Below are 22,970 nucleotides of genomic sequence, written 5' to 3'. Positions count from 1 at the left end.
CACGTTGTTTCTATGATGTGCATAACATGTTCTTGTAAATGTTTGTTAAATTTTTCCTGGAATTGTAATTTTTGAATCTGAATAAAGATAGTCAAATCCCTGATACACACTGACACAGAGCAGAATAGGGACTGTTCCCCCTACATAGGGTCACTTGGCAGATATGGATTGACACCTATCCTAATGATCCCTGATACACACTGACACAGAGCAGAATAGAGACTGTTCCCCCTACATAGGGTCACTTGGCAGATATGGATTGACATCTGTCCTCAAAACCCCTGATACACACTGACACAGAGCAGAATAGGGACTGTTCCCCCTATATAGGGTCACTTGGCAGATATGGATTGACACCTGTCCTCAAAACCCCTGATACACACTGACACAGAGCAGAATAGGGACTGTTCCTCCTACATAGGGTCACTTGGCAGATATGGATTGACACCTGTCCTCAAAACCCCTGATACACACTGACACAGAGCAGAATAGGGACTGTTCCCCCTACATAGGGTCACTTGGCAGATATGGATTGACACCTGTCCTCAAAACCCCTGATACACACTGACACAGAGCAGAATAGAGACTGTTCCCTGTTCACAGAGACCATGATACACACTGACACAGAGCAGAATAGAGACTGTCCCCCCTACATAGGGTCACTTGGCAGGTATGGATTGACACCTGTCTTCAAAGCCCCTGATACACACTGACACAGAGCAGAATAGAGACTGTTCCCTGTCCACAGAGACCATGATACACACTGACACAGAGCAGAATAGAGACTGTTCACCGTCCACAGAGACCATGATACACACTGACACAGAGCAGAATAGAGACTGTCCCCCCTACATAGGGTCACTTGGCAGGTATGGATTGACACCTGTCCTCAAAGCCCCTGATACACACTGACACAGAGCAGAATAGAGACTGTTCCCTGTCCACAGAGACCATGATACACACTGACACAGAGCAGAATAGAGACTGTTCACCGTCCACAGAGACCATGATACACACTGACACAGAGCAGAATAGAGACTGTTCCCCGTCCACAGAGACCATGATACACACTGACACAGAGCAGAATAGGGACTGTTACCCCTACATAGGGTCACTTGGCAGGTATGGATTGACACCTGTCCTCAAAGCCCATGATACACACTGGGGGGAGCTACTGTCCTCCCCAACCCCTGCGCGGTGGGTGGGGGCCATAAATCACAATGGGGGGCCTACTTTCCTCCCCCCCGGCCCCCATCCCTGCACGGTGGGTGGGGGGCATAAATCACAATGGGACGGACCTACTGATAGGAGGGGAGTATTGTTCATATCAGTTTAATACCTTCCGCGTCTCCTATCAGTGGACGTGTATATGGCAGCCATTTTAGGAACCGCACACCTGGGACCCGAGCAAGGTCACCTCGTTCAAGCTGCTCTGGTTCCTTGATGAGCCAGCTGCCCGTGAGTTAACATGTCCCGTGGAGAAGCACTCTGTCCTGTAAAGCCTCACCACAAAAAAATTAAATAAATAACAGCACTCGGAGTGGTGAGTTTAGTAAATGTTCATATCAGTTTAATACCTTCCGCGTCTCCTATCAGTGGACGTGTATATGGCAGCCATTTTAGGAACCGCACACCTGGGACCCGAGCAAGGTCACCTCTTTCAACAGGCGACATGATTTGGCCCTGTAAAACTATCCTGGATATTCTCTACAATTTCTATGGATATGGCATTGATTTATGTAACAGGGAGATGGAAGAAGATGCTTGGTCGGTCCTCTTACTTGAAATTTGGGGCACTGCGCGGGCAAGCTAATGTGCCACCAGATAGGAGTGGTGAGTTTAGTATTGTTCATATCAGTTTAATACCTTCCGCGTCTCCTATCAGTGGACGTGTAAATGGCAGAGATTTTTAATTGTTGAATCACCTCCCCTTTTTAGGCCAAGGTGGGAAGATGCTGTAGCAGCGGCCATAAAAATTGATGTTTGTTTCACAGGCAGAAAGTGCCCTAAAACATGGCGGCCTGAACCCTAGTTGGTGGCGGATAAGTCACGCAAGTCAAACGTCATTCAGAGCTAAAATACAGCAGCGTGTGGACCATTTTTAGCCCAAGGCAGCTCATCTCATCATCAGGCCTTTTTTAATCGAATGTATCGCCCAGTGTCAGTCCCTTCGGGATCCATCCCTCATTCATCTTAATAAAGGTGAGGTAATCTAGACTTTTTTGACCTAGGCGACTTCTCTTCTCAGTGACAATACCTCCTGCTGCACTGAAGGTCCTTTCTGACAGGACACTTGAAGCGGGGCAGGCCAGAAGTTCTATCGCAAATTGGGATAGCTCAGGCCACAGGTCAAGCCTGCACACCCAGTAGTCAAGGGGTTCATCGCTCCTCAGAGTGTCGATATCTGCAGTTAAGGCGAGGTAGTCTGCTACCTGTCGGTCCTTGCCGGCGTGGTCGTGGGAGGAGGAGGATGACTTCCACCTCTCCCCCTGTTAGATTCTCGTTGTGCTGTGACATCACCCTTATACGCTGTGTAAAGCATACTTTTTAATTTATTTTGCAAATGCTGCATCCTTTCTGACTTGTTGTAATTGGGTAACATTTCCGCCACTTTCTGCTTATACCGGGGGTCTAGTAGCGTGGACACCCAGTACAGGTCGTTCTCCTTCAGCCTTTTTATACGAGGGTCCCTCAACAGGCAGGACAGCATGAAAGACCCCATTTGCACAAGGTTGGATGCCGAGCTACTCATTTCCCGTTCCTCCTCCTCACTGATGTCATTGAAGGTATGTTCTTCCCCCCAGCCACGTACAACACCACGGGTACCAGATAGGTGACAACGAGCACCCTGGGATGCCTGTTGTGTTTGGTCTTGCTCCTCCTCCTCCTCCTCAAAGCTACAATCCTCCTCTGACTCCTCTTCCTCACAATCCTCTTCCAGCGTTGCCGCAGGTCCAGCAAGCGATGCTGATAAGGCTGTTTCTGGTGGTGATGGTGACCACAACTCTTCCTTCCTCTTCACGCTCATCTACAGCCTGATCCAGCACTCTTCGCAGGGCACACTCCAGGAAGAAAACAAATGGTATGATGTCGCTGATGGTGCCTTCGTTGCGACTGACTAGGTTTGTCACCTCCTCAAAAGGACACATGAGCCTACAGGCATTGCGCATGAGCGTCCAGTAACGTGGCAAAAAAATTCCCAGCTCCCCAGAGGCTGTCCTAGCACCCCGGTCATACAAATATTCATTAACAGCTTTTTCTTGTTGGAGCAGGCGGTCGAACATTAGGAGTGTTGAATTCCAACGTGTAGGGCTGTCGCAAATCAAGCGCCTCACTGGCATGTTGTTTCGCCGCTGGATATCGGCAAAGTGAGCCATGGCCGTGTAGGAACGCCTGAAATGGCCACACACCTTCCTGGCCTGCTTCAGGACGTCCTGTAAGCCTGTGTACTTATGCACAAAGCGTCAGATCAGATTACACACATGTGCCATGCACGGCACATGTGTCAACTTGCCCAACTTCAATGCCGCTATCAAATTTTTTCCGTTGTCACACACCACTTTGCCGATATCCAGTTGCTGCGGAGTCAGACACTTTTCCACCTGTGCGTTCAGGGCGGACAGGAGTGCTTGTCCGGTGTGACTCTCTGCTTTCAAGCAAGTCAAACCCAAGACGGCGTGACACTGCCGTATCCGGGATGTGGAATAGTACCTGGGGAGCTGGGGGGGTGCCGTTGATGTGGAGCAAGACGCAGCAGCACAAGAGGACTCAGCTGAGGAGGTTATGGAAGAGGATGGAGTAGGAGGAGTAGAGGAGGTGGCAGCAGGACTGCCTGCAATTCGTGGCGGTGTCACCAACTCCTCTGCAATGCCACGCATTCCTTGCTTGTCAGCCGTCAGCAGGTTTACCCAATGCGCAGTGTAGGTGATATACCTGCCCTGACCATGCTTTGCAGACCAGGTATCAGTGGTCAGATGGACCCTTGACCCAACACTGTGTGCCAGACATGCCATGACTTCCTTTTGCACAATCGAGTACAAGTTGGGGATTGCCTTTTGTGAAAAGAAATTCCGGCCGGGTACCTTCCACTGCAGTGTCCCAATAGCTACAAATTTTTTGAACGCCTCTGACTCAACCAGATTGTATGGGAAAAAAGCTGGCGGGCTAATAGTTCGGACAAGCCAGCTGTCAGACGCTGGGCAAGGGGGTGACTTGGTGACATTGGCTTCTTACGCTCAAACATGTCCTTGACAGACACATGACTGTGGGCAGATGAGCGGGAACTGCTCAAGGCGGGAGACGGAGTGGCGGATGGTTGAGAGGGGGCAAGAAGGACAGCAGTGGTTGACGTGGCTGAAGATGCTAGACCAGGAGGAGGATGGCGACTTAGAGTAGGCGTGCTGCTTGTACTCATGTGTTGATCCCATAGGCGTTTGTGATGTGAGATCATGTGCCTACGCAAAGCAGTTGTACCTAGGTGGGTGTTGGACCTCCCACGACTCAGTTTCCTTTGGCACAGGTTGCAAATGGCATCGCTGTTGTCCGAGGCAGACACACAAAAAAAATGCCACACTGCTGAGCTCTGCAATGACGGCATTCTGGTGGTGGACACAGCATGCGTTGATTGGCGTGCTGTCGGGCTGACCCCGGGTGCCGATGCATGCTGTCTGACTGTGCCACTAGCTCCTTGCGACGACCCCCCCCCTGCTTCCAACTCGTCTCCTCCTCCTCTCTGTCTCCCCATCTGAACTTTCGCCCTGTTCTTCTTCTTGCCGAGCGGGCACCCACGTGACATCCATGGACGCATCGTCATCATCAACCGCTTCGCTTGTATCTGACAACTCAGAAAAGGAAGCAGCAGCGGGTACAACATCATCATCATCACACCGTACCTCCATGTGTTTAATGCTGCCTGCCTGAGACATATCCCTGTTATCTAAATCCTCTAGCAATAATGGTTGCGCATCACTCATTTCTTCAAACGGGTGTGTGAATAACTCCTCTGACATACCAAGTAAAGCGGCTGTGGTGCTAGGTGGTGGCGGCAGGCGGGTGAGTGGTATCTTTTTTTTTTTTTTAATTCTTTATTTTTGATGTGCACAAATTTGACAAACAGCCTTGGCACGCCACAACAGCGGTGACAAGGCACTTCAATACTACATCATTACAGGTTGTGGCAATTATTAGTAAGGCACATTTTAATTTTAGTAGAGCTAATACGTAGAAGCGTTTATCACATTTACAATACTGCTGCACTTTACTAGTAAATACAAGCTATTTTAACTTTCCTGTCATCTATGAAGCAATGCAGGTGCTAAATATGACTGAATGCAACGATCTGCCATTGTTAAAATAAAGCTCGGGTAAAGACACGCTTAATAAGGCTTAATAAGGATGTTTCCTAACTTATCAATATCTTCGCAAAAAATATCACCCTGGCTAGTCTAAAAGGCATGTACTGCAGGGCGGGCATGACATCTCGCTGGTAGGGGCAGACCGTTCTGCTATGTCCGTGTGACAGTGCATGAGCGTCCGCCAGAGCAGGGATTCTAGCAAGGTCGTTGGCTTCGCTGTGGGAGTGCCTTGCTTGACCACTGTGTTGGAAGTCGCCGTCGGGGGCAGTCGTCGTGCGGTGTGCCATGGGCACAGTCTCTGGGATTCCCTGGGTGAGCGCCTGTTAGGACGGCTGTTTGGACCCTGTGTGATACAGTTGGCTGCTGGAGGAGACTGATGTTATGGCCGCCGGTGATCAGAAGGTGTGTGTGGGTTGCAGTTGTGGTCGGCCTTACTGTGGGTGTTCCCCGATCTGCTGCGTTGTCGGCATTCTCTGGTGGTGGAAGGCCGGGTGAAGTGTGGGCCGGTTCCGATGCCCTTGTGGCTCGCGCTAGGCCTCCTCCGCTGTTCGCCTGTGGCGAGGTCAGAGTGGTGGGCTGGCGAGTAGTCGCTTGTGGGATTGCGGTGGGCAGTATGAGGAGCTGGAGTTCTTCCGGCCCCCTGGGCCCTTGTCCAGAAACCCATTTTGTTGCTCTGCTCCCTGCAAGGGCGCGCTCCCTTTCCCCGGCCCCTGCGCACATGGTAGTCGCCATCTTGGATGCCGTGTTCGGGCCTGTAGGCAAGATGGTGGCGCCGTCGGGCCCTGGATGTGTAGCCTCTGGGTGAGGACCGGGATCTCCCCCGCCGGTCCATAGGGGGGGAACAGGGCCAGGACCGCCCGGGTCTCGATCTCCGGCTTAGTACCTTTGGGCAGGATAGTGGGGCAGCGGCCGCCTGCCCCTCTCACCGCCGGCGTAGGCCCCAACTTGATAGTCATGGGCTTCACCTCCTGGGGACTGTAGCTGCGGGAGCCAGCCTCTCCCAGGACCCGGTAACTTCGTGGTGCTGAAGACCCTTGCTGCCGGTTAATAGTTCGGTCGTTCGCCATAAATTTTAAGCATATTTGTGGGTATATTGCAGGAGCTGAACTTGTGTGCGACCGTCCAGCTCGGCGGTCCGGCCCCGCCCCCGGGTGAGTGGTATCTTGAGAGGTGCCTGAAGCTAAGCTGGAGGAGGATGGTGCGTCAAGGTTCCGAGCGGAGGCTGTACAAGATTGGGTGTCCTGTGTTAGCCAGTCAACTATGTCCTCAGAACTTTTCAAGTTCAGGGTACGTGGCTTCTGAAAACTGGGCATTATTCTAGGGCAAAAGGGAATCACAGCACCACGACCACGACGGCCCCTGCGGGGTGGCCTGCCTCTGCCTGTCATTTTTTTGGGGATTAGTGGTACTATGCGTGCAAGCTACTGTGAGACCAGATATGATTGGCAATGTGAACTGTAACAGTTCTGCAGAGCACACACTGTAGGCCTGACACACCCGCTTGAAGACAAGTAACTGCTATTCAATCTATAACAGTGAAAAAAAAATTTGGTTTTAAAAGCACGCTATAGAGACACCAGATATGAGTGGCAACTGTCAAAGTACACTGGCAGGGTTGTGCAGGGCACACGCTGAAGGAAGGCCTGACAGAGCCGCTTGAAGGACACTGACTGGTTGCTATTAGCTTACACTAGAAACCTTTTTTCTTTGTAAAAGCACGCTATAGAGACACCACATATGATTGGCAAAGTGCACTGGAACAGTTCTGGAGAGCACACGCTGAAGGAAGGACTGACAGAGCCGCTTGAAGGACACTGACTGGCTGCTATTAGCTTACACTAGAAACCTTTTTTCTTTGTTAAAGCACGCTATAGAGACACCAGATATGATTGGCAACTGTCAAAGCACGCTGGCACAGGTCTGCAGAGCACACGCTGAAGGAAGGACTGACAGAGCCGCTTGAAGGACACTGACTGGCTGCTATTAGCTTACACTAGAAACCTTTTTTCTTTGTAAAAGCACGCTATAGAGACACCAGATATGATTGGCAATGTGTACTTGAACAGTTCTGCAGAGCACACACTGTAGGCCTGACACACCCGCTTGAAGACAAGTAACTGCTATTCAATCTATAACAGTGAAAAAAAAATTTTGGTTTTAAAAGCACGCTATAGAGACACCAGATATGATTGGCAATGTGCACTGGAACAGTTCTGGAGAGCACACGCTGAAGGAAGGACTGACAGAGCCGCTTGAAGGACACTGATTGGCTGCTATTAGCTTACACTAGAAACCTTTTTTCTTTGTAAAAGCACGCTATAGAGACACCAGATATGATTGGCAACTGTCAAAGCACGCTGGCACAGGTCTGCAGAGCACACGCTGAAGGAAGGACTGACAGAGCCGCTTGAAGGACACTGACTGGCTGCTATTAGCTTACACTAGAAACCTTTTTTCTTTGTAAAAGCACGCTATAGAGACACCAGATATGATTGGCAACTGTCAAAGCACGCTGGCACAGGTCTGCAGAGCACACGCTGAAGGAAAGCCTGACAGAGCCGCTTGAAGGACACTGACTGGCTGCTATTAGCTTACACTGGAAACTTTTTTCTTTGTAAAAGCACGCTATAGAGACACCAGATATGAGTGGCAACTGTCAAAGTACGCTGGCAGGGTTGTGCAGGGCACACGCTGAAGGAAGGCCTGACAGAGCCGCTTGAAGGACACTGACTGGCTGCTATTAGCTTACACTGGAAACCTTTTTTCTTTGTAAAAGCACGCTAAAGAGACACCAGATATGATTGGCAACTGTCAAAGCACGCTGGCACAGGTCTGCAGAGCACACGCTGAAGTAGGCCTGACACCCAGACGCTTGCAGACAACTAACTGCTCTTCTATTACAGTGAAAAAAAATTATTTCTTTTAAATGTAAAGCTTAACCTATTGTTAAAACAGATATAAGTGGTGGCACTGACTGTGCAAATGGGCAAGGCATCCAACCTGACACAGAAGCTGGCAGGCAGGCAACTGCTCTTCTATTACAGTGAAAAAAAATTATTTCTTTTAAATGTAAAGCTTAACCTATTGTTAAAACAGATATGAGTGGTGGCACTGACTGTGCAAATGGGCAAGGCATCCAACCTGACACAGAAGCTGGCAGGCAGGCAACTGCTCTTCTATTACAGTGAAAAAAAAATATTTATTTTAAATGTAAAGCTTAACCTATTGTTAAAACAGATATGAGTGGTGGCACTGACTGTGCAAATGGGCAAGGCATCCAACCTGACACAGAAGCTGGCAGGCAGGCAACTGCTCTTCTATTACAGTGAAAAAAAATTATTTCTTTTAAATGTAAAGCTTAACCTATTGTTAAAACAGATATGAGTGGTGGCACTGACTGTGCAAATGGGCAAGGCATCCAACCTGACACAGAAGCTGGCAGGCAGGCAACTGCTCTTCTATTACAGTGAAAAAAAATTATTTATTTTAAATGTAAATCTTAACCTATTGTAAAAACACATGAGTAGTGGCACTGGGCAAGTAGGCACAGTATCCAATGTGAACCTCACACAGAAGCTGGCAGGCAGGCACCTGCAATTAGATTACACAGGAAAAAAAAAAGCAGCCTGATGTTCTAGCCCTAAAAAGGGCTTTTTGGGGTGCTGTCCTTACAGCAGAGATGAGATTAGTCCTTCAGTATTGTAGTGGACACTGAATACCCTAGCCTAGCTATCAATTTCCCTATCTAATCAGCAGCAGCTAAACTTTCCCTCCTCTCACTAAGCATGCAGCTTCAGAATGAATCGAAAATGGATGCTGGGAGGGAGGTTGGAGGGTGTGGAAGGGAGGGAGTGCTGCTGATTGGCTGGAATGTGTCTGCTGACCGAGAGGCACAGGGTCAAAGTTTGCCCAATGATGACGAATAGGGGGCGGATCGAACTGCTCATGTGTCCACCCGCCGCGGCGAACGCGAACACGCTAAGTTCGCCGGAAACTGTTCGCCAGCGGACAGTTCGGTACATCACTACTGTTGAACCTTGCATAGAGCCTAATACAGGTGTGTCCGGACTCCAGAAACTGCTTAGCTAAGGACCCATCCACAGGTCACGGAGACTGGACTTGAAAGCAGTTCTTGAAATATGTAAGAAACAAACAAACAATCTATATAGATCTTATTGCCATGCATGCAATATTATGCCATGTTCCTTTGTGAAGATTAGTCCATTCTATCGTCTAGCAATCCAGAGTGATCTCGCTGTTTCTAGATTGTTACATATTTCAAGCACTGCTTTCAAGTTCAGTCCCTGTGACCTGTGGATGGGTCCTTAGCTAAGCAGTTTCTGGAGTCTGGACACACCTGTATTAGGCTCTATGCAACGTTCAACAGCTTACTTAATCAGCAAATAAAGGAACAACCACTGGCAATCTTACACCGATAAACCTGCTAATTATTACTGGGCTCTGGATTTGCACCTCTTAAAAAAAAAAAAATATATTCTCTACAGTACCCTTGGAAGGGTGATGAGCCTGATACCAACACGTTTGTGAATGCTTTATACCCCTTTTATATTTCTTCAAATACTGTATTACGCTATGTGCCATTTGTAAATAATTTTAGATGCTATTTTTCACTTCACTACTTTCTCTGTATTTGTTTGTTTTTGTGAGGTACACCAGGGACACTACTTTCTCATATTTTAATTCCTTTTCACTTATTGTTTTGTTAACTTCTTACAAGGAAGGCTTAAGTTGTTTTATCATTATTTCACTGTTATTTTTTATTCTCTTATAGATACAAATCACAACATCATTAGCTAGGGCAGGGGTAGGCAACCTTCGGCTCTACAGATGTTTTGGACTACATCTCCCATAATGCTTTTACAGCCATATTGCTGGCAAAGCATCAAGGGAGATGTAGTCCACAACATCTGTAGAGCCGAAGGTTGCCTACCCCTGAGCTAGGGGATCAGCTCCGCCTGATTATGACAGAACGACTTAGTACTCCGCAATATAATCCTGGACTAAACACCCTCTCCTATAATAGCGTGCTCAATGAGGGAAGTTTAGTTGTTATTCTATCTTATGTCTCAGACTTAATATAATATAATACTCATGTGATACATTTTAAAACACTTAAACTGAGGCTACTCTTCTCTGGAGTTAAACTTTGCTTGTCTAAGAAAACAATGGTATACTTGTATCCTATTTAACAAACATACGTTATACATCCATGTGTTATGACTCCACCACCTGTTATGTCATGTACTCTATGAATGCCTCAATAAAAACATAGATACAGACAAAATAATAATAAAAACATTTATTTACAAAGAAAAAATAAAATAAAATCAGAAAAGCCATCAGGCAACGGATAGTAAATCTTATCTTTCAGCTAACATACTCAAGTAATAAACATGTTTTATTTAAATTAATTTCATTTTTATAAATGAACATTTTCACAATCTACCATTCTACTTACTAAGCAAACTAGGAAAGCTATTTGAGCAATCTAAAATATTTTTTTTCACTAGCACCCTAACAAACCACTCCTGTTACTCTAATTTGTGTAACTAAAGAAATGTAAACACTACAGAATTTTGCTTTTCATTCAGAAATTATTTATATTGCATTGACAATGTGGATAACCCGAAACGTTTGCCTAATTATTGTATGTCCTTCAATAAATTTTAGTAGCACTTCTGTTGCACACAGTAGCACTTCTGTGTGCTTGCGCAGCCCTCTTTTTATATTATATATATATATATTTATATTATATTGAATAAATAAAACGTTATATAGACAACGCATGTACTAACTAAACAGACAGATTATGCAGCATTCCGTGCCCTACTGGCCTCTCTCTCCGTTAATACATTCAGTACTAAGTAAAGCATTCACACGTTCTGCTGTGATAAAGCTATGTAAACAAATTTTGATGTTAGGCCTTCCCAATATCTGTATTCCAGCCAGGGCATGTTATACACAGCTTGTGGCGTTCTAAATCTCCTGTCAGGATGTCACATACTAGGAAAGTTAAATATGCCATGGGGAACTTACAGAGCAGTGCAAAAAGCCAACTGCTAATGCAGAAATTCCACAATTCCAAGCCCCAATCTTGTGAATATTTGGTGTGGTGTTTTTTTTTTTGTCACTATACATTACACCAAATGATTATTTTTGTCACCAACTCTATCCCCTTCTGTTTTTTAAAAATTAAGAAATATTAACATATGGTCCTTAATGTTTACCTGCCAATATTTAAAAAAAAAAAAAAACACACAGCAGTTCTTTTTGAAATAGATATTTTAATTTTCCATTAATGTATATAAACTTTCATTTTAAAATCGAGTAAAAATATATGAACCACTAAGTATACATTGTTACATTGCCAAAATGTGCAAGTTGACCATTCAAAACCAGGATATATGTAACCGTGATAAAGGCAATTTAAAATAGTTACTCCAACATCCATGACCACTTCTGCTTTTAGCAGCGGTCATAGGGCAAGCAATCTGGGAACAGTTTTTAAATTATTTGCACATAAGAGAAAATGGTGTGTTCCTCTCTTTAATTGCACAGTCTGTCAGAGCTTGAATAATATAAAGATGTGTACTACAGCGTTAATCCAAAGAGGAAAGTGTGCTCTGACCAAGAGTGTACCTCACTCACTCAACAATAGATACAATAATGAAGTGAATTAGCTAATATGGCTTAAACAGCAACAAAAGCTAAATAAGATGGGATAGCACATAAATAGAGGATACAACCTTAAAACATTCATTATTAGAGCTTGAATAATGTTTAGGGTGAACTAATAAATTACTCCGTGTAAAATAAAGATTAACCATTAAACATTGCAGCTCCGTTTGCATCTTCAACACGCATGCCTCATGAAAAGGAATGGAACTCAACAAAAGCTTCTAATGTGTATCTGTAATTAGCAGCACTGGAGGATTGTGCTCATTTCTTTGGTCTTTTTGGAGATGGAGCATCATCATCTTTTTTTAACCACTGGTGCATTAAACTTGCACTAGTTTTTTTGGGCGATGTGGCAAATTTAGAGAGCTTGGGAGAGGATTTAAAAATGCCGGATTCTTCCTTCTTTGGAGATTTATTTTGCAGCCATTCCAACATTTTCTTACCACTGGCACTTAATGTAGGTTCCTGGAGATGGAGAAGAAAGCACAAACAATATTGAAAAGCGACCAACACATTCATACAGTAGTCATGGATAACAATAACTTTATTATCATCATGTTAAATAAATATCAATATTTAGTATATATGCCCTCAATTGTGAATTTTGTACATTTTAGGTATATATCAAAAAACAACTTGCAAAAGCTGCAGACTCTCTTGTTTGCAGCCTTTGCATGCCCTCCCCTTCTTTCCCAGCCTGCTTTGCTGTCTAATGACACACTTTACAATGTAGCAAGGCACGTGCTCTGAGTAATTGCATGCCTCTAGAGTTTAGCTTAACCAAGCTAAAGAACCAGGAAGTAACAGGACCTGTTGTCTTATTGACAGCCAGGGGGTTGGGACAAAGTTAATTCATAAAAATGCCAATTTCAATTGAAATTGAAACATCAGCAAGCTAAAATGCTTTAGGTATTTTGAATGTTCCTTTAAAGTGCCAGTAGGATAAGATCCCAGTTGACACATTGGAAGACCCAGGTATCCTTTGTCACCTGGGGTCCCAACACTACCTGATGAGCTGTGTATAGTTCTCAAAGAGAGCAAGGACACACAGCCCTTTAAAATCGCTGTGGCCAACGACCTCATTAAGCTAAGATAATTCCTTCAGAATCCAGAGACCTCACAGAGAGAGGTTGACACATGGGCTCTGAAAAGAGCCCGACTGGGTCTATATTCATGTTTCTCTGCCAACAATGATCATAGCTGGGCTGTTTATCCTGTCCAGCCCTAGTCACTGGGCGATTGATAGGGACAGCATTAATCTTCAGCATGAGAGAAAGATCTCCCTCTCATGCTGCAATCACACAGTACAGGACCTACTGTTCTGCGTAAGCAGAGAAAATCCATCCGCCGATGTCAGCAATTATATCCCTCTGCATTAGATTTAGGGTTACAGGGATGGTCAGAACACCAAAACAACTTTATCTTAATAAAGCCGCTTAGGTGTACAGATAATGCTCCTGTAATCTGACTGCTCACTACTCTGCTATTTAGGAGTTATATCACTTTTGTTTCTGTTTATATTGCCCTAGCCACACCTCCCGTGACGCTCACAGTCTACTTGAAAAAAAAATGGCTTAACTTTCAGCCAGATCTTACAGCACTTTGTATCTACTCTGTTAATTGATCTTTAATGACACACAAGAGGATCCTACAGGCTATTAGCAGAGAAGAAGAAATAAATAAAATGTAAGAATTAGAACTCTTTACAGAACGCTTTAAAAAGTTATTTTACTCCTTAATAGCAGAGAACTGAGCAGGGAAACTGCAGGGGTAGTCTATACACCAATACTGCTTAATTAAGCAAAAGTTGTTTTGGTGCTTAGAGGGTGGAGTTAAGGTTAGAAATGCAGCCAACATTTGATGCTGTAAACTATGGTGACACAGAGTCACTTCCCCACATAGCATCTCATGGAAGTAAGAAAATGGGCATGTCTGTTAGCTATACATGTGTTGTATTGTTGTACTTAGATGAAGTAAAACATAAATACTAATAACAGGTTTTCCACAGTTGTGGGACACAAACATCTTGTGAAATTCAAAGTGAAAAACACCAAAGAATTAAATAAAGCATTTTTGACAGTGGTTGGTCAAGCACAAAACGTAAACATTTAAAAGTAAAATTGTTAATAATTTAATATAAAATATGAAGGTTTTGAGTGGGGCGGGGCCTGACCGCAGAAGGGAGCAGACGCATGTCGCTGCTGCTCCCGTAGCTGATCCGATTTAAAGTCGATTCTCGACAAGCGGAGGCCGCGACTGACCTCAAGCTGGTACCCACTCGACTGGGGAGCCCGAGACCTGCAGTTAGACACCACGAACGTGGATTTCGGCAGCGGGCCAGAGTCCCCTGATGTTGCGGCCTACAAACATGGCGGCAGCGGGGGAGACGGCCGCTCTCCCGCCATCCACGGACACAGCAAAACTAAGCCTGAACTCCCGTTCCCCCCCCCCTACGGACCGGCGGGGGTTATCCCGGTCCTTACTAAGGCGACACTCTCGATCCAACGACCTGCAGCTGCCCACTTAAGCCTGGGTTCTGAACACTCCAGACCCGGCAACATGGCGGATGCAACCTTACTCAAGAGGCCAGCGCCCACAAGCTTAGACCTGGCATTTCAGCGGTTCTGGGATAAATGGGAGCAGCTCCTCATGAGACCCTTCCTAATGTCTGGGAACCCGACTGGAGAACCAGTGAAGCAGAGGAACAGTGGGCCTACTCAGGGCTACGCTCACCCTCCTGTCTCAGCAAAGACCACCGGCCTATCACCCAGCCTGAGGGTCAAAGGGAGATATCGTCCACACCGCCGGAGGTCCAATCGCCGCTGGCGGCGCAGAACCACCAGGGATCTCCGTAGCGCCCCAACAGGGAAAAACTCGGCCTACAAGTACACCCGAGTTTGTGGCACCGGGATGCAGACCCCACATGAGGCCTGGGATCAGGCGGAGGTCCTCACATCTGTGCGACACACTGGCACCCTGCGGATCCGGCCAGCTCCACACACCGTCACACTACGCGAAGGGATCGGCTGAGGAAGCGGGCCGGGACCAGCGACCAAACCAGGAGCTGTGTACCCCATTAGGACTGATCCACGAGGCCCACGACACCGTCTCTGCCAAGTTTCCCCAACCCAGCGATTTTTCCCAGGTCCCAGTATGGCAAATAGCTGGACTCATTCATATTCTAGCCGTACAATACTGGGGCACCTACTTGCCATAACGCAGAGAACTTAATGTAGTATACTTACAGGTTTTTTTTTTGTTGTTTTTCTTTTTCATTTTTCTGCCTATAATGTGGACTTTATGTATATCTTAAGCTTTACAATGTCCACCCTGCATGGATAATGGCTATATTGGTTTCATTCTTTAAATTCACATTACTCTAACTGACATTAAGTTCCCCATGTCTGCATTGTTAAAATTAGGCGGCATTCCTGTATATCGCCCGGCTGACAGCCATAGCATGCATGTAAATAACCTTATATGATACTAAGCCTACCTACGCTTCAACAAACGCGTACTTAATATTGGCTAATGACTATAATAAGCGTAATCAACATGTTTAGAGCACCCTTGGATGTCTGCTGCTTTGCCCTAATGGCAAGTGGACATGTCTCACAGCGCTAGCTTGCTTAACAAATTAGCCTCTCGACATAACATTTATTGTACTATCACAAGCATTGCCTCAGTATTATTTCAATGAGGATTTGTGGGTGCATAAGCGACAAACTACACTGTTGAAAGCCTTCACTTAAATCGCTTCACTTAAAGACGCCCCACATGTTAATACTCTCTAATGCAGAGCTTTTACTCGCTGTACTGCATCTTATTCTAGCTTGTTTAAAACTCGTCTCTACTTAGCGACTCATAAAATAAAAAAATAAGGCATTACCACTCTGGAAATGTATGTAACTATGTTTTCAATGTTTTACCACCAAAGATATGTATTACTTTTGCATTTCCTTCTTTTCATTCTGTATCCCCCATATATGCCTTAATAAAAGAAAGATTTACAAAAAAAAAAAAAAAATATGAAGGTTTTTTTTTTGCAGCTAAGGCAGCTGGGCATTAAGTTGAAAGTTAGGAGGTAACTGCTTCTTGAAGTGTGAGAAATATACACAGGCTTTTTTTTACGTGCAACAACTGTTACTGCTTTAATGATATGCACAAAAAATGTTTGGTTTTTTTTAAAAAAATCACTACCTTTTTTTGGTTTAAAATAATAGGTGAAATGCACTCTGGGACATTGTTACGGGAATTGTTCACGATAGGCGACACTGGGTGGCAGGTGACATTTTCAATTGGATAAATAAGTTTCAGGGCTTCTTGGGTCGGTACTTCAGCAAAATCCAGCCACTTCTGAATAGCCTCATCAGTATCCAAAATAGCAGGCATTCTGAGAGCAGGGATAAAAATATGCTTGATAAATATACATTTATTCATTACTAGAATTTTTTATAAAAGCAGCATCACACAAGCACAAATCATTTTTCTTTAGATTTAAGACGCCTGCTGTAGAGAATAGAATCCATATCTTTAGAGTTTAATAAGCCTTCAAGAAGTGTCTCAATATACAGTGTAGATTCTCTAGATTGTAGTGAAACAAAAAACAAATTACTAAATTTAGGCTACAATAGCCACGCTGTGATTATAGAGTTGGAGTATTATTCTAAGTCAGCTATATTTGAATAAAATGTAATACCGGTAAGTCTGTTCTATGATGAATAAGCTCTAGTTTTTCCACACACTGCATATAAAATACAACCTTTCCAAGCACCATAACCATTACAGCCCCTGTAGAGGTTATGGTGCAAGAAAAGTCCTGGTGCGTTCGCAGTGTAAGTAGTGAAATCGTTTCAGAATGGTTTGACAATTTCTAATGACCGACCTCCTGCTCCGCAGCCCATGAGTTAAAGTTCACAAGAATATCAGTTTAACTTCTCTTAAGTAACGTGAATTTTATATGTATAAAGAAGTAATAATCAACGCATCTCTTCATAGACCTAGCATACGTAAAATATTGATTTATGCATAAAGTTAAAAGCTATAGCATAAGGAATACAAACCTGTACGCCTAATGCTTTAGTTGCCCTGACCCTATATCTACTCAGGTTCCCTCTGCGCTGTTTACCTCTTCATCTCCAGCGACACCACAAAGGAGACAACGCTTCCTTCCGCGATGGTCCGATTATTTGCTTCTCCTAGAGGAGTAATGGGGACCTTATGCACATGCAAGTGGGGGCGCCTCCACCACACGTAAAATTATTAAGCGCCTCTTATGGCTGTGAGTATGGCAGCAACTAGATGTGGACTTAACCCTGCAAAGTAAACATTGCAGCTTTTACAAAAATATATTTTACATTGCAGGGCTAAAAGGACAGGACCACTGCACCCAGACTATTTAATTGAGATAAAGTGGTCTGGGTGAAATATTACCACTTTTACATATAATTAGTTATATGAAAAAGGAGGGTGCCACTGAAGGCAAATTAGCATGATGAATAAGTCTTCCTGCGTTGTCAGAAAGAGGGGCTATGAGAATTAGCAGATTTTCTTATACAAAAACGAAGAGGAAAAAATTATTAAATTGAGATTTTAAGCCAATCGTGCTTTTCATCTGCATGTGTTTGATTCAAACAGTCGGTTTCTAAGGCCAAATATACACCATACACCAAACCACATAACAGCTGTTCCCATATTTAAATCTGAACGACAATGAAATAAAATAATAGCACATAGGAAGGAAGTGAAACCTCCTGGCAGTTCAAGCATTGAAGACTGCTTGGTTTGTGGAGGAACTAACAGGTTCTGCTTGAACAAACACTGAATCAAACAGAAAAACTCTTGCCTACTCTGATTTAACCTTTAAACCTTACCAGCGGAACAGAGAAAAGACTATAGAAATTACTTGGGGTCATCATTCACTTTCACTAATAGAAGTGTTAGCGGGTATAGAGTAGACTATTTGCTAAGGAAGCATGACTTCAAAACTTCTGTGAAGGTGAAAGTTTCCAGATGATCACAACTCAAAAATAGAAAACACGGCAGTTCTAACTTCTATTATAGTTGTACAAACATAATAGAAATCAGCAGGATCCTTTACAAAAGTGAGAATTCTAAATTTATTTAAAATTTAAGGCCAGAGTAGTCAAACTGAAAGCTTGACTAGATAGTTTTTCCAGTACGGCTTGTTTGACCGTAAATTAGAAATTCACCATGAATTCTCACTTTATTGAATAACACTGGAGCAGTTTTAAATATGACCTAGCCAAACCAAAAGTGATTTATACTCCTACCAAGAAAATTATTTACTTGGATGGGTTATTTTTATTCTTAAAATGTAAGAAAATGACATACAATATATAACTATTTTGATTAGATGTCACTAATAAATCTTCATCCCCTATTCCTAAATAGTTACTTGCCGATCATGTATCCAGTTCATGCTTTTGGAAGAATCCACTGTGATTATGGTGTAGGAATACAACAATTCTCCATTGGGTGCTTCCCAACAATCAAAGAGTCCAGCCATAGTCAGCAGTCTCCAGCCGTCCCAGCACAACCCATCCTGTGTGTCAGGAGACCATAAAATCATGAACAGAATTACGACAAAATTATGAAAATAATGTAGTTTCTAAATGTTTCTTATGCCATTAGCCAAGCTCCCCTTCAAACAGGAAAATTTAATTGGTACCTTCTCTGCTTTGATCTGAGGAAAGTATATGTAATAAGGCTGCTTTTCCCCATTCTGTCTCTGCCACTCATAGAATCCATCTGCGAGTACCACACAACGTTTTCCTTTAAATAGAGGAGCCTAAGGGAAGCAAGATGGCACCAGTTATTACAGGGATGCCCAATGCGGTCTCTCCTGTTAGATTTTAACTATAAAATTACCATAATGCTCTAGGAAACGTAATCCAATGAAAGCTATAAAACAGGGGTGAACTCCCTTTCACAATTTCCTTCATGGTGGAAAGAAATGCTCTTATTACTAGAGGTTACATGAAAATTCTCCAGTTTTGTCCATTCATTCAACGTGGAAGCAGACTAACCAGCCATCTATGTAGTCCAGCCAAGTATCAGGGAAATAAACGCAAAAAGCAGGGAGGTTGCAGGGCCATGCCTGGTATCACTGCACTATTCCCATAAGGCACAGATAATGCATAGCGATCAGTAAGCCAAGCCAGGAAAGCAAAGCTGCAGCATTACCAGTGTTGAATGCACCAAATTCAGTGAATATAGACAGTGTATAAATAGGAGTACATTGTAAAACAGGTGTTTAAATCACGAATCAATACTTTCAGAAAAGGCCATTTTACCAAACTAAGTATAAGCCAGTAATTGTGTGAGATAGGTTTAAAAGGTTTTTGTTATTTTAAGCACAAGTTGTTATTATATGTTACAATAGTGTAACGATGTGCGTGTGTAGGCCAATGCATATAAACGCTTAACATGTTTAGGAGGCTGGAATGTTCCTTTAACCCCTTAAGGACACATGACGTGTGTGACACGTCATTATTCCATTTTATTCCAGAAGTTTGGTCCTTAAGGGGTTAAAAAAAAAAAAAAAAAATAGGTTTACTAGCATGTAAGAACCAAAAATAAATACCTATAATAAAATTACCTTGTACAAGACTTTCTCCGTCATTGTGTCGCTCCTGCAGTTGTTCGTACTGTATTGCATTTTGGATGGTTCTGCTTCATTGAACCAGGACGGTATAAGTCCCCATCGCATTGCAGCGATAACTCGCTCTGAAGAGTCTGCATCCTAATAGAAAAGAAACAAACTTTGATATGTCTGTCCAGAAGAGCTTGCAGTCTTTTCTTTAGTAGTACTATGGTATGCTATAACCTTGCTGTTGCCCCCATCTCCTCTGTTTCCATGTGAGATATCAGTGAGTAACCAAAGGCACAGCTGTACTCCTGTAGTTACAAGCATGGGTTTATCAAATTATAAATGGAATCTTTTTACTGGGCTGACAGTGGTTCAGATTTACATTCTAAAGCACTAGAGCACCATTATCACAAACCCAAGAGGTGTGGCCATAACAGTTATAAATAGTATATTATGGGGTCTCTGTGGTAGGCATACATCGAACAACGATAGTCACTGTATCTTGATATTACAACAGTGCAGACCAATCCTTCCCCCATCATTTAATATATACACAGAATGTATTTATTTTCACACATTCTCCTCACCAAGTCCCTGCATACATGTTCGTATAAACAATGGAATTATGCTGGAGCCTCTAATCACTTGCTTTCTTTATTAACATTTTACAAGTCAATGTGATGTCGCTTCTGAATGCATGGTATCCATGTCAGTGGACACTATTAGATTCTAAGGGGAAAGTGAATACCATGGTTAAAATGAAATCAAATATATATTTCATGCTATGAGTCTTAGCATAGTAGGAGAAAATGTGTAACTATGTTATATAGGTGAAAAGAGACATGCGTTCATCAAGGTTAGCCTTTTTTGCAAAGGAAAAAAACCTATACATCTGTACATCAAGCAAATAAAAAATTAAAAAATAAAACACCACAACTAAATAAAATTCATGAGAAGAATGCTCTATATATCAAAAGGTATGATTGCAGGTTTGGTGTTTGAACGTACTTAACTTATCTAATATGAAGTCAACTACTCTTGATACAGTTGACTGAGCCAGATGATCAACACATATGGCCCTTGTGAGTTACCACATAGAGTTAGTATCAGTTTTTAGATGACTAAACTACTGTACGCACACAAAAAAAAACAGCTGTTACTGTTAAATTTGCTTGTCATTGGTTGGGTTCCTACAATTTTTGCAAAGATCCACTTCAATATCAGGCTGCCATGATTCACACCACCTTTGTACTCTCACATAGAAGTACCAAATGGGGATCTATAGAAGATCCCGTAAGATGATCTGCAAATCTTCTCACACACGAGCAAGAAGATGGCACTTTCACAAGATCTTTTAAGTCAATGTTTACACTGTAACAAAATGCAAAAGGTTTTGCATCTGCACACAAAAAATGTAAACAAAAGGGAGGAGAAAGGGTAAAAAGAAAAGGAAGCATGAAGTGGAGTAGGAGCACATCAAAACAACAGTCCTAGTCAGCAAACTGCCATAATGATTGGTCTTAGTTGACATTTCTAACATAAAAAGCATGTAAAAATGGTGCGTATAACTGTCAAAAGTTAATGTCAAATTCTAGCAACTGATCCTAGTGGAACAACATTTAAGCTACCATAATGATGATGATGATGATGATATGTGTTTTGTGGACCATGTTTTTCCCACTCAGTCTAGTCACTCATAAGCTAGTGGATTCAAAGTAGAAGGATCAAGGCGTTTGCCTCTGTGAGTAGATGTCTGAGTATTTTTTGTTACAAAGTAGAATTCGTGGGAAAGGAGGACTAGATGAGATATCAGTTCTAGGTTGCTGTCAAAGACTTATGCAAATACTTTTTGAATTTGGGAAAAATGGGACTTGAAGTAACACTTTAAGAACCATAACCACATAGCCATGAAGCCCTAATGTATTTAGTCAAACTGTTTGATGGAAGCTCTCATTGAGCGGACACATCTCCTACTCAGTTTTAAGTGGTTTTTTTTTTGCTAGATTCGAATAAACTAAACCACATGAAGTAACCTAACGGAAATATCACATTCAAGAATATTCCTACATATACAAAGTTGTGAGTGATAAATAAATATATATATATATCATTTTTACCTTTTGAAAATGCTTTAAAGACAAGAGGACAGGGCTGGTGGATTGGGGAGTCTTGTTATATGATGGCTGGTATTTTTGATTGTCGCCATCTCGCCACTGAGGGCATTTTCGTTTGCCTTGCTTGTCCTTATACGAACACGCTCTACTCACATCATCTGGTGCAAGAGTGCATGCAGTGCGGCCACACATATTTCTTTGCCTTTTAAAGCTAGAGAGAAAAAAAAGGCTATAAAATTTCACTTGCTTTGGTCAATGATTTTTTCAATATACAGTGAAGCTGAATTCAATCACAATATTTCTGTCCTGCCTGACGAAATGATGTGTACGTGTGTGTCTGTGTGTATTATTATATACTGTAGAAGATAAATAATATATAGAAAAAGCTATGAATACGCTAGAAATTATTTTAAGGTAAGAATCCAGAGTGTTCATGTTGCTTTGAAAATATGCCCTTTTGCTCCAAATGTTCTTTGCCATTACACCTTATCAATCCTGCCAGTTGGTTGACAAAGTGCCCAGTTACACAGACATTCTATCAGCTCGGTACACTTCCTTTAATGTGTTCTATTAACGTGAAGATTCTGTCCTTCCTCCAGTAGTAGCTCTGCCCCAGTCAATGAGAGCTGAGTTAGATTATGTCTCCCATGAAATAACACAATTATCATAAACCATGTATGAGTAGCAGCTGGCTGGCTGGCTGGGGGTCCTGTGAGTGGTTATGGTAATCTCTTACCAGCTCGGGCGGGAACCGTCACACTCACTCAATGGAGGAACAGGTAGACTTCGATTACATAACCAGGTCACATGGCCACCGATCACGTGATCGAATGTGGGGGCGGGGAGTGACTGACATGCTGTTAGAATCCATACACTGTAAACAATGACTGGCTGAGGGCTCTGGGAATTAAAGTTTTATACCGTTTCTTTCTTGCTAAGGTCTATGGGAGTTTTTAGTTCTAGACACTTTTTTTTTGACTGACTGAGGTCTATAGGAGTTCCAGTTATAGACAATTTTTTGACTGACTAAGGTCTGTGGGAATTCTAGTAATAGACACTTTTTTTTTTAAACTGGCTGAGGGTTGTAGGGGTTCTAGTTAAAGGCTGTTGATAAGTGTGTAAAGGGCTGTGATAGTTTAAGGCAGGAATCTAAAACGTAATATTTTATTTATTTATTCATTGTGATGATTG

General features: G+C 43.2%; 1 protein-coding gene across 1 annotated transcript; it reads right to left on the bottom strand.

Moving 5' to 3' along the window:
* Nucleotides 1-11,639: 11,639 nt before the first annotated feature.
* HMCES (5-hydroxymethylcytosine binding, ES cell specific) lies at nucleotides 11,640-22,586 on the bottom strand. Its single transcript, XM_063427378.1, has 7 exons — nucleotides 22,516-22,586; nucleotides 21,783-21,990; nucleotides 19,675-19,818; nucleotides 18,745-18,864; nucleotides 18,476-18,618; nucleotides 16,254-16,446; nucleotides 11,640-12,518 (listed from the first exon to the last, which is right to left on the bottom strand). The coding sequence occupies exons 2-7, from the start codon at nucleotides 21,969-21,971 to the stop codon at nucleotides 12,315-12,317; spliced, it is 993 nt and encodes a 330-aa protein (XP_063283448.1). The 5' UTR covers nucleotides 21,972-21,990; nucleotides 22,516-22,586; the 3' UTR covers nucleotides 11,640-12,314.
* Between the last annotated feature and the right edge of the window lie 384 nt (nucleotides 22,587-22,970).

The sequence above is a fragment of the Pelobates fuscus genome, chromosome 7 (assembly GCF_036172605.1).
Source record: "Pelobates fuscus isolate aPelFus1 chromosome 7, aPelFus1.pri, whole genome shotgun sequence".
Classification (NCBI taxonomy): Eukaryota; Metazoa; Chordata; class Amphibia; order Anura; family Pelobatidae; genus Pelobates; species Pelobates fuscus.
This window is presented reverse-complemented; position numbering and strand designations above follow the sequence as displayed.

Coding starts and splice junctions, on each gene's coding strand:
- HMCES (XM_063427378.1), bottom strand. CDS start 21,971: ATGTGTGGCCGCACTGCATGCACTCTTGCACCAGATGATGTGAGTAGA. Junction 19,819..21,782: donor CTTTAAAGCATTTTCAAAAG/GTAAAAATGATA, acceptor CTTTTCTATTAG/GATGCAGACTCTTCAGAGCG. Junction 18,865..19,674: donor CGGAGAAAGTCTTGTACAAG/GTAATTTTATTA, acceptor TGCTTCCCTTAG/GCTCCTCTATTTAAAGGAAA.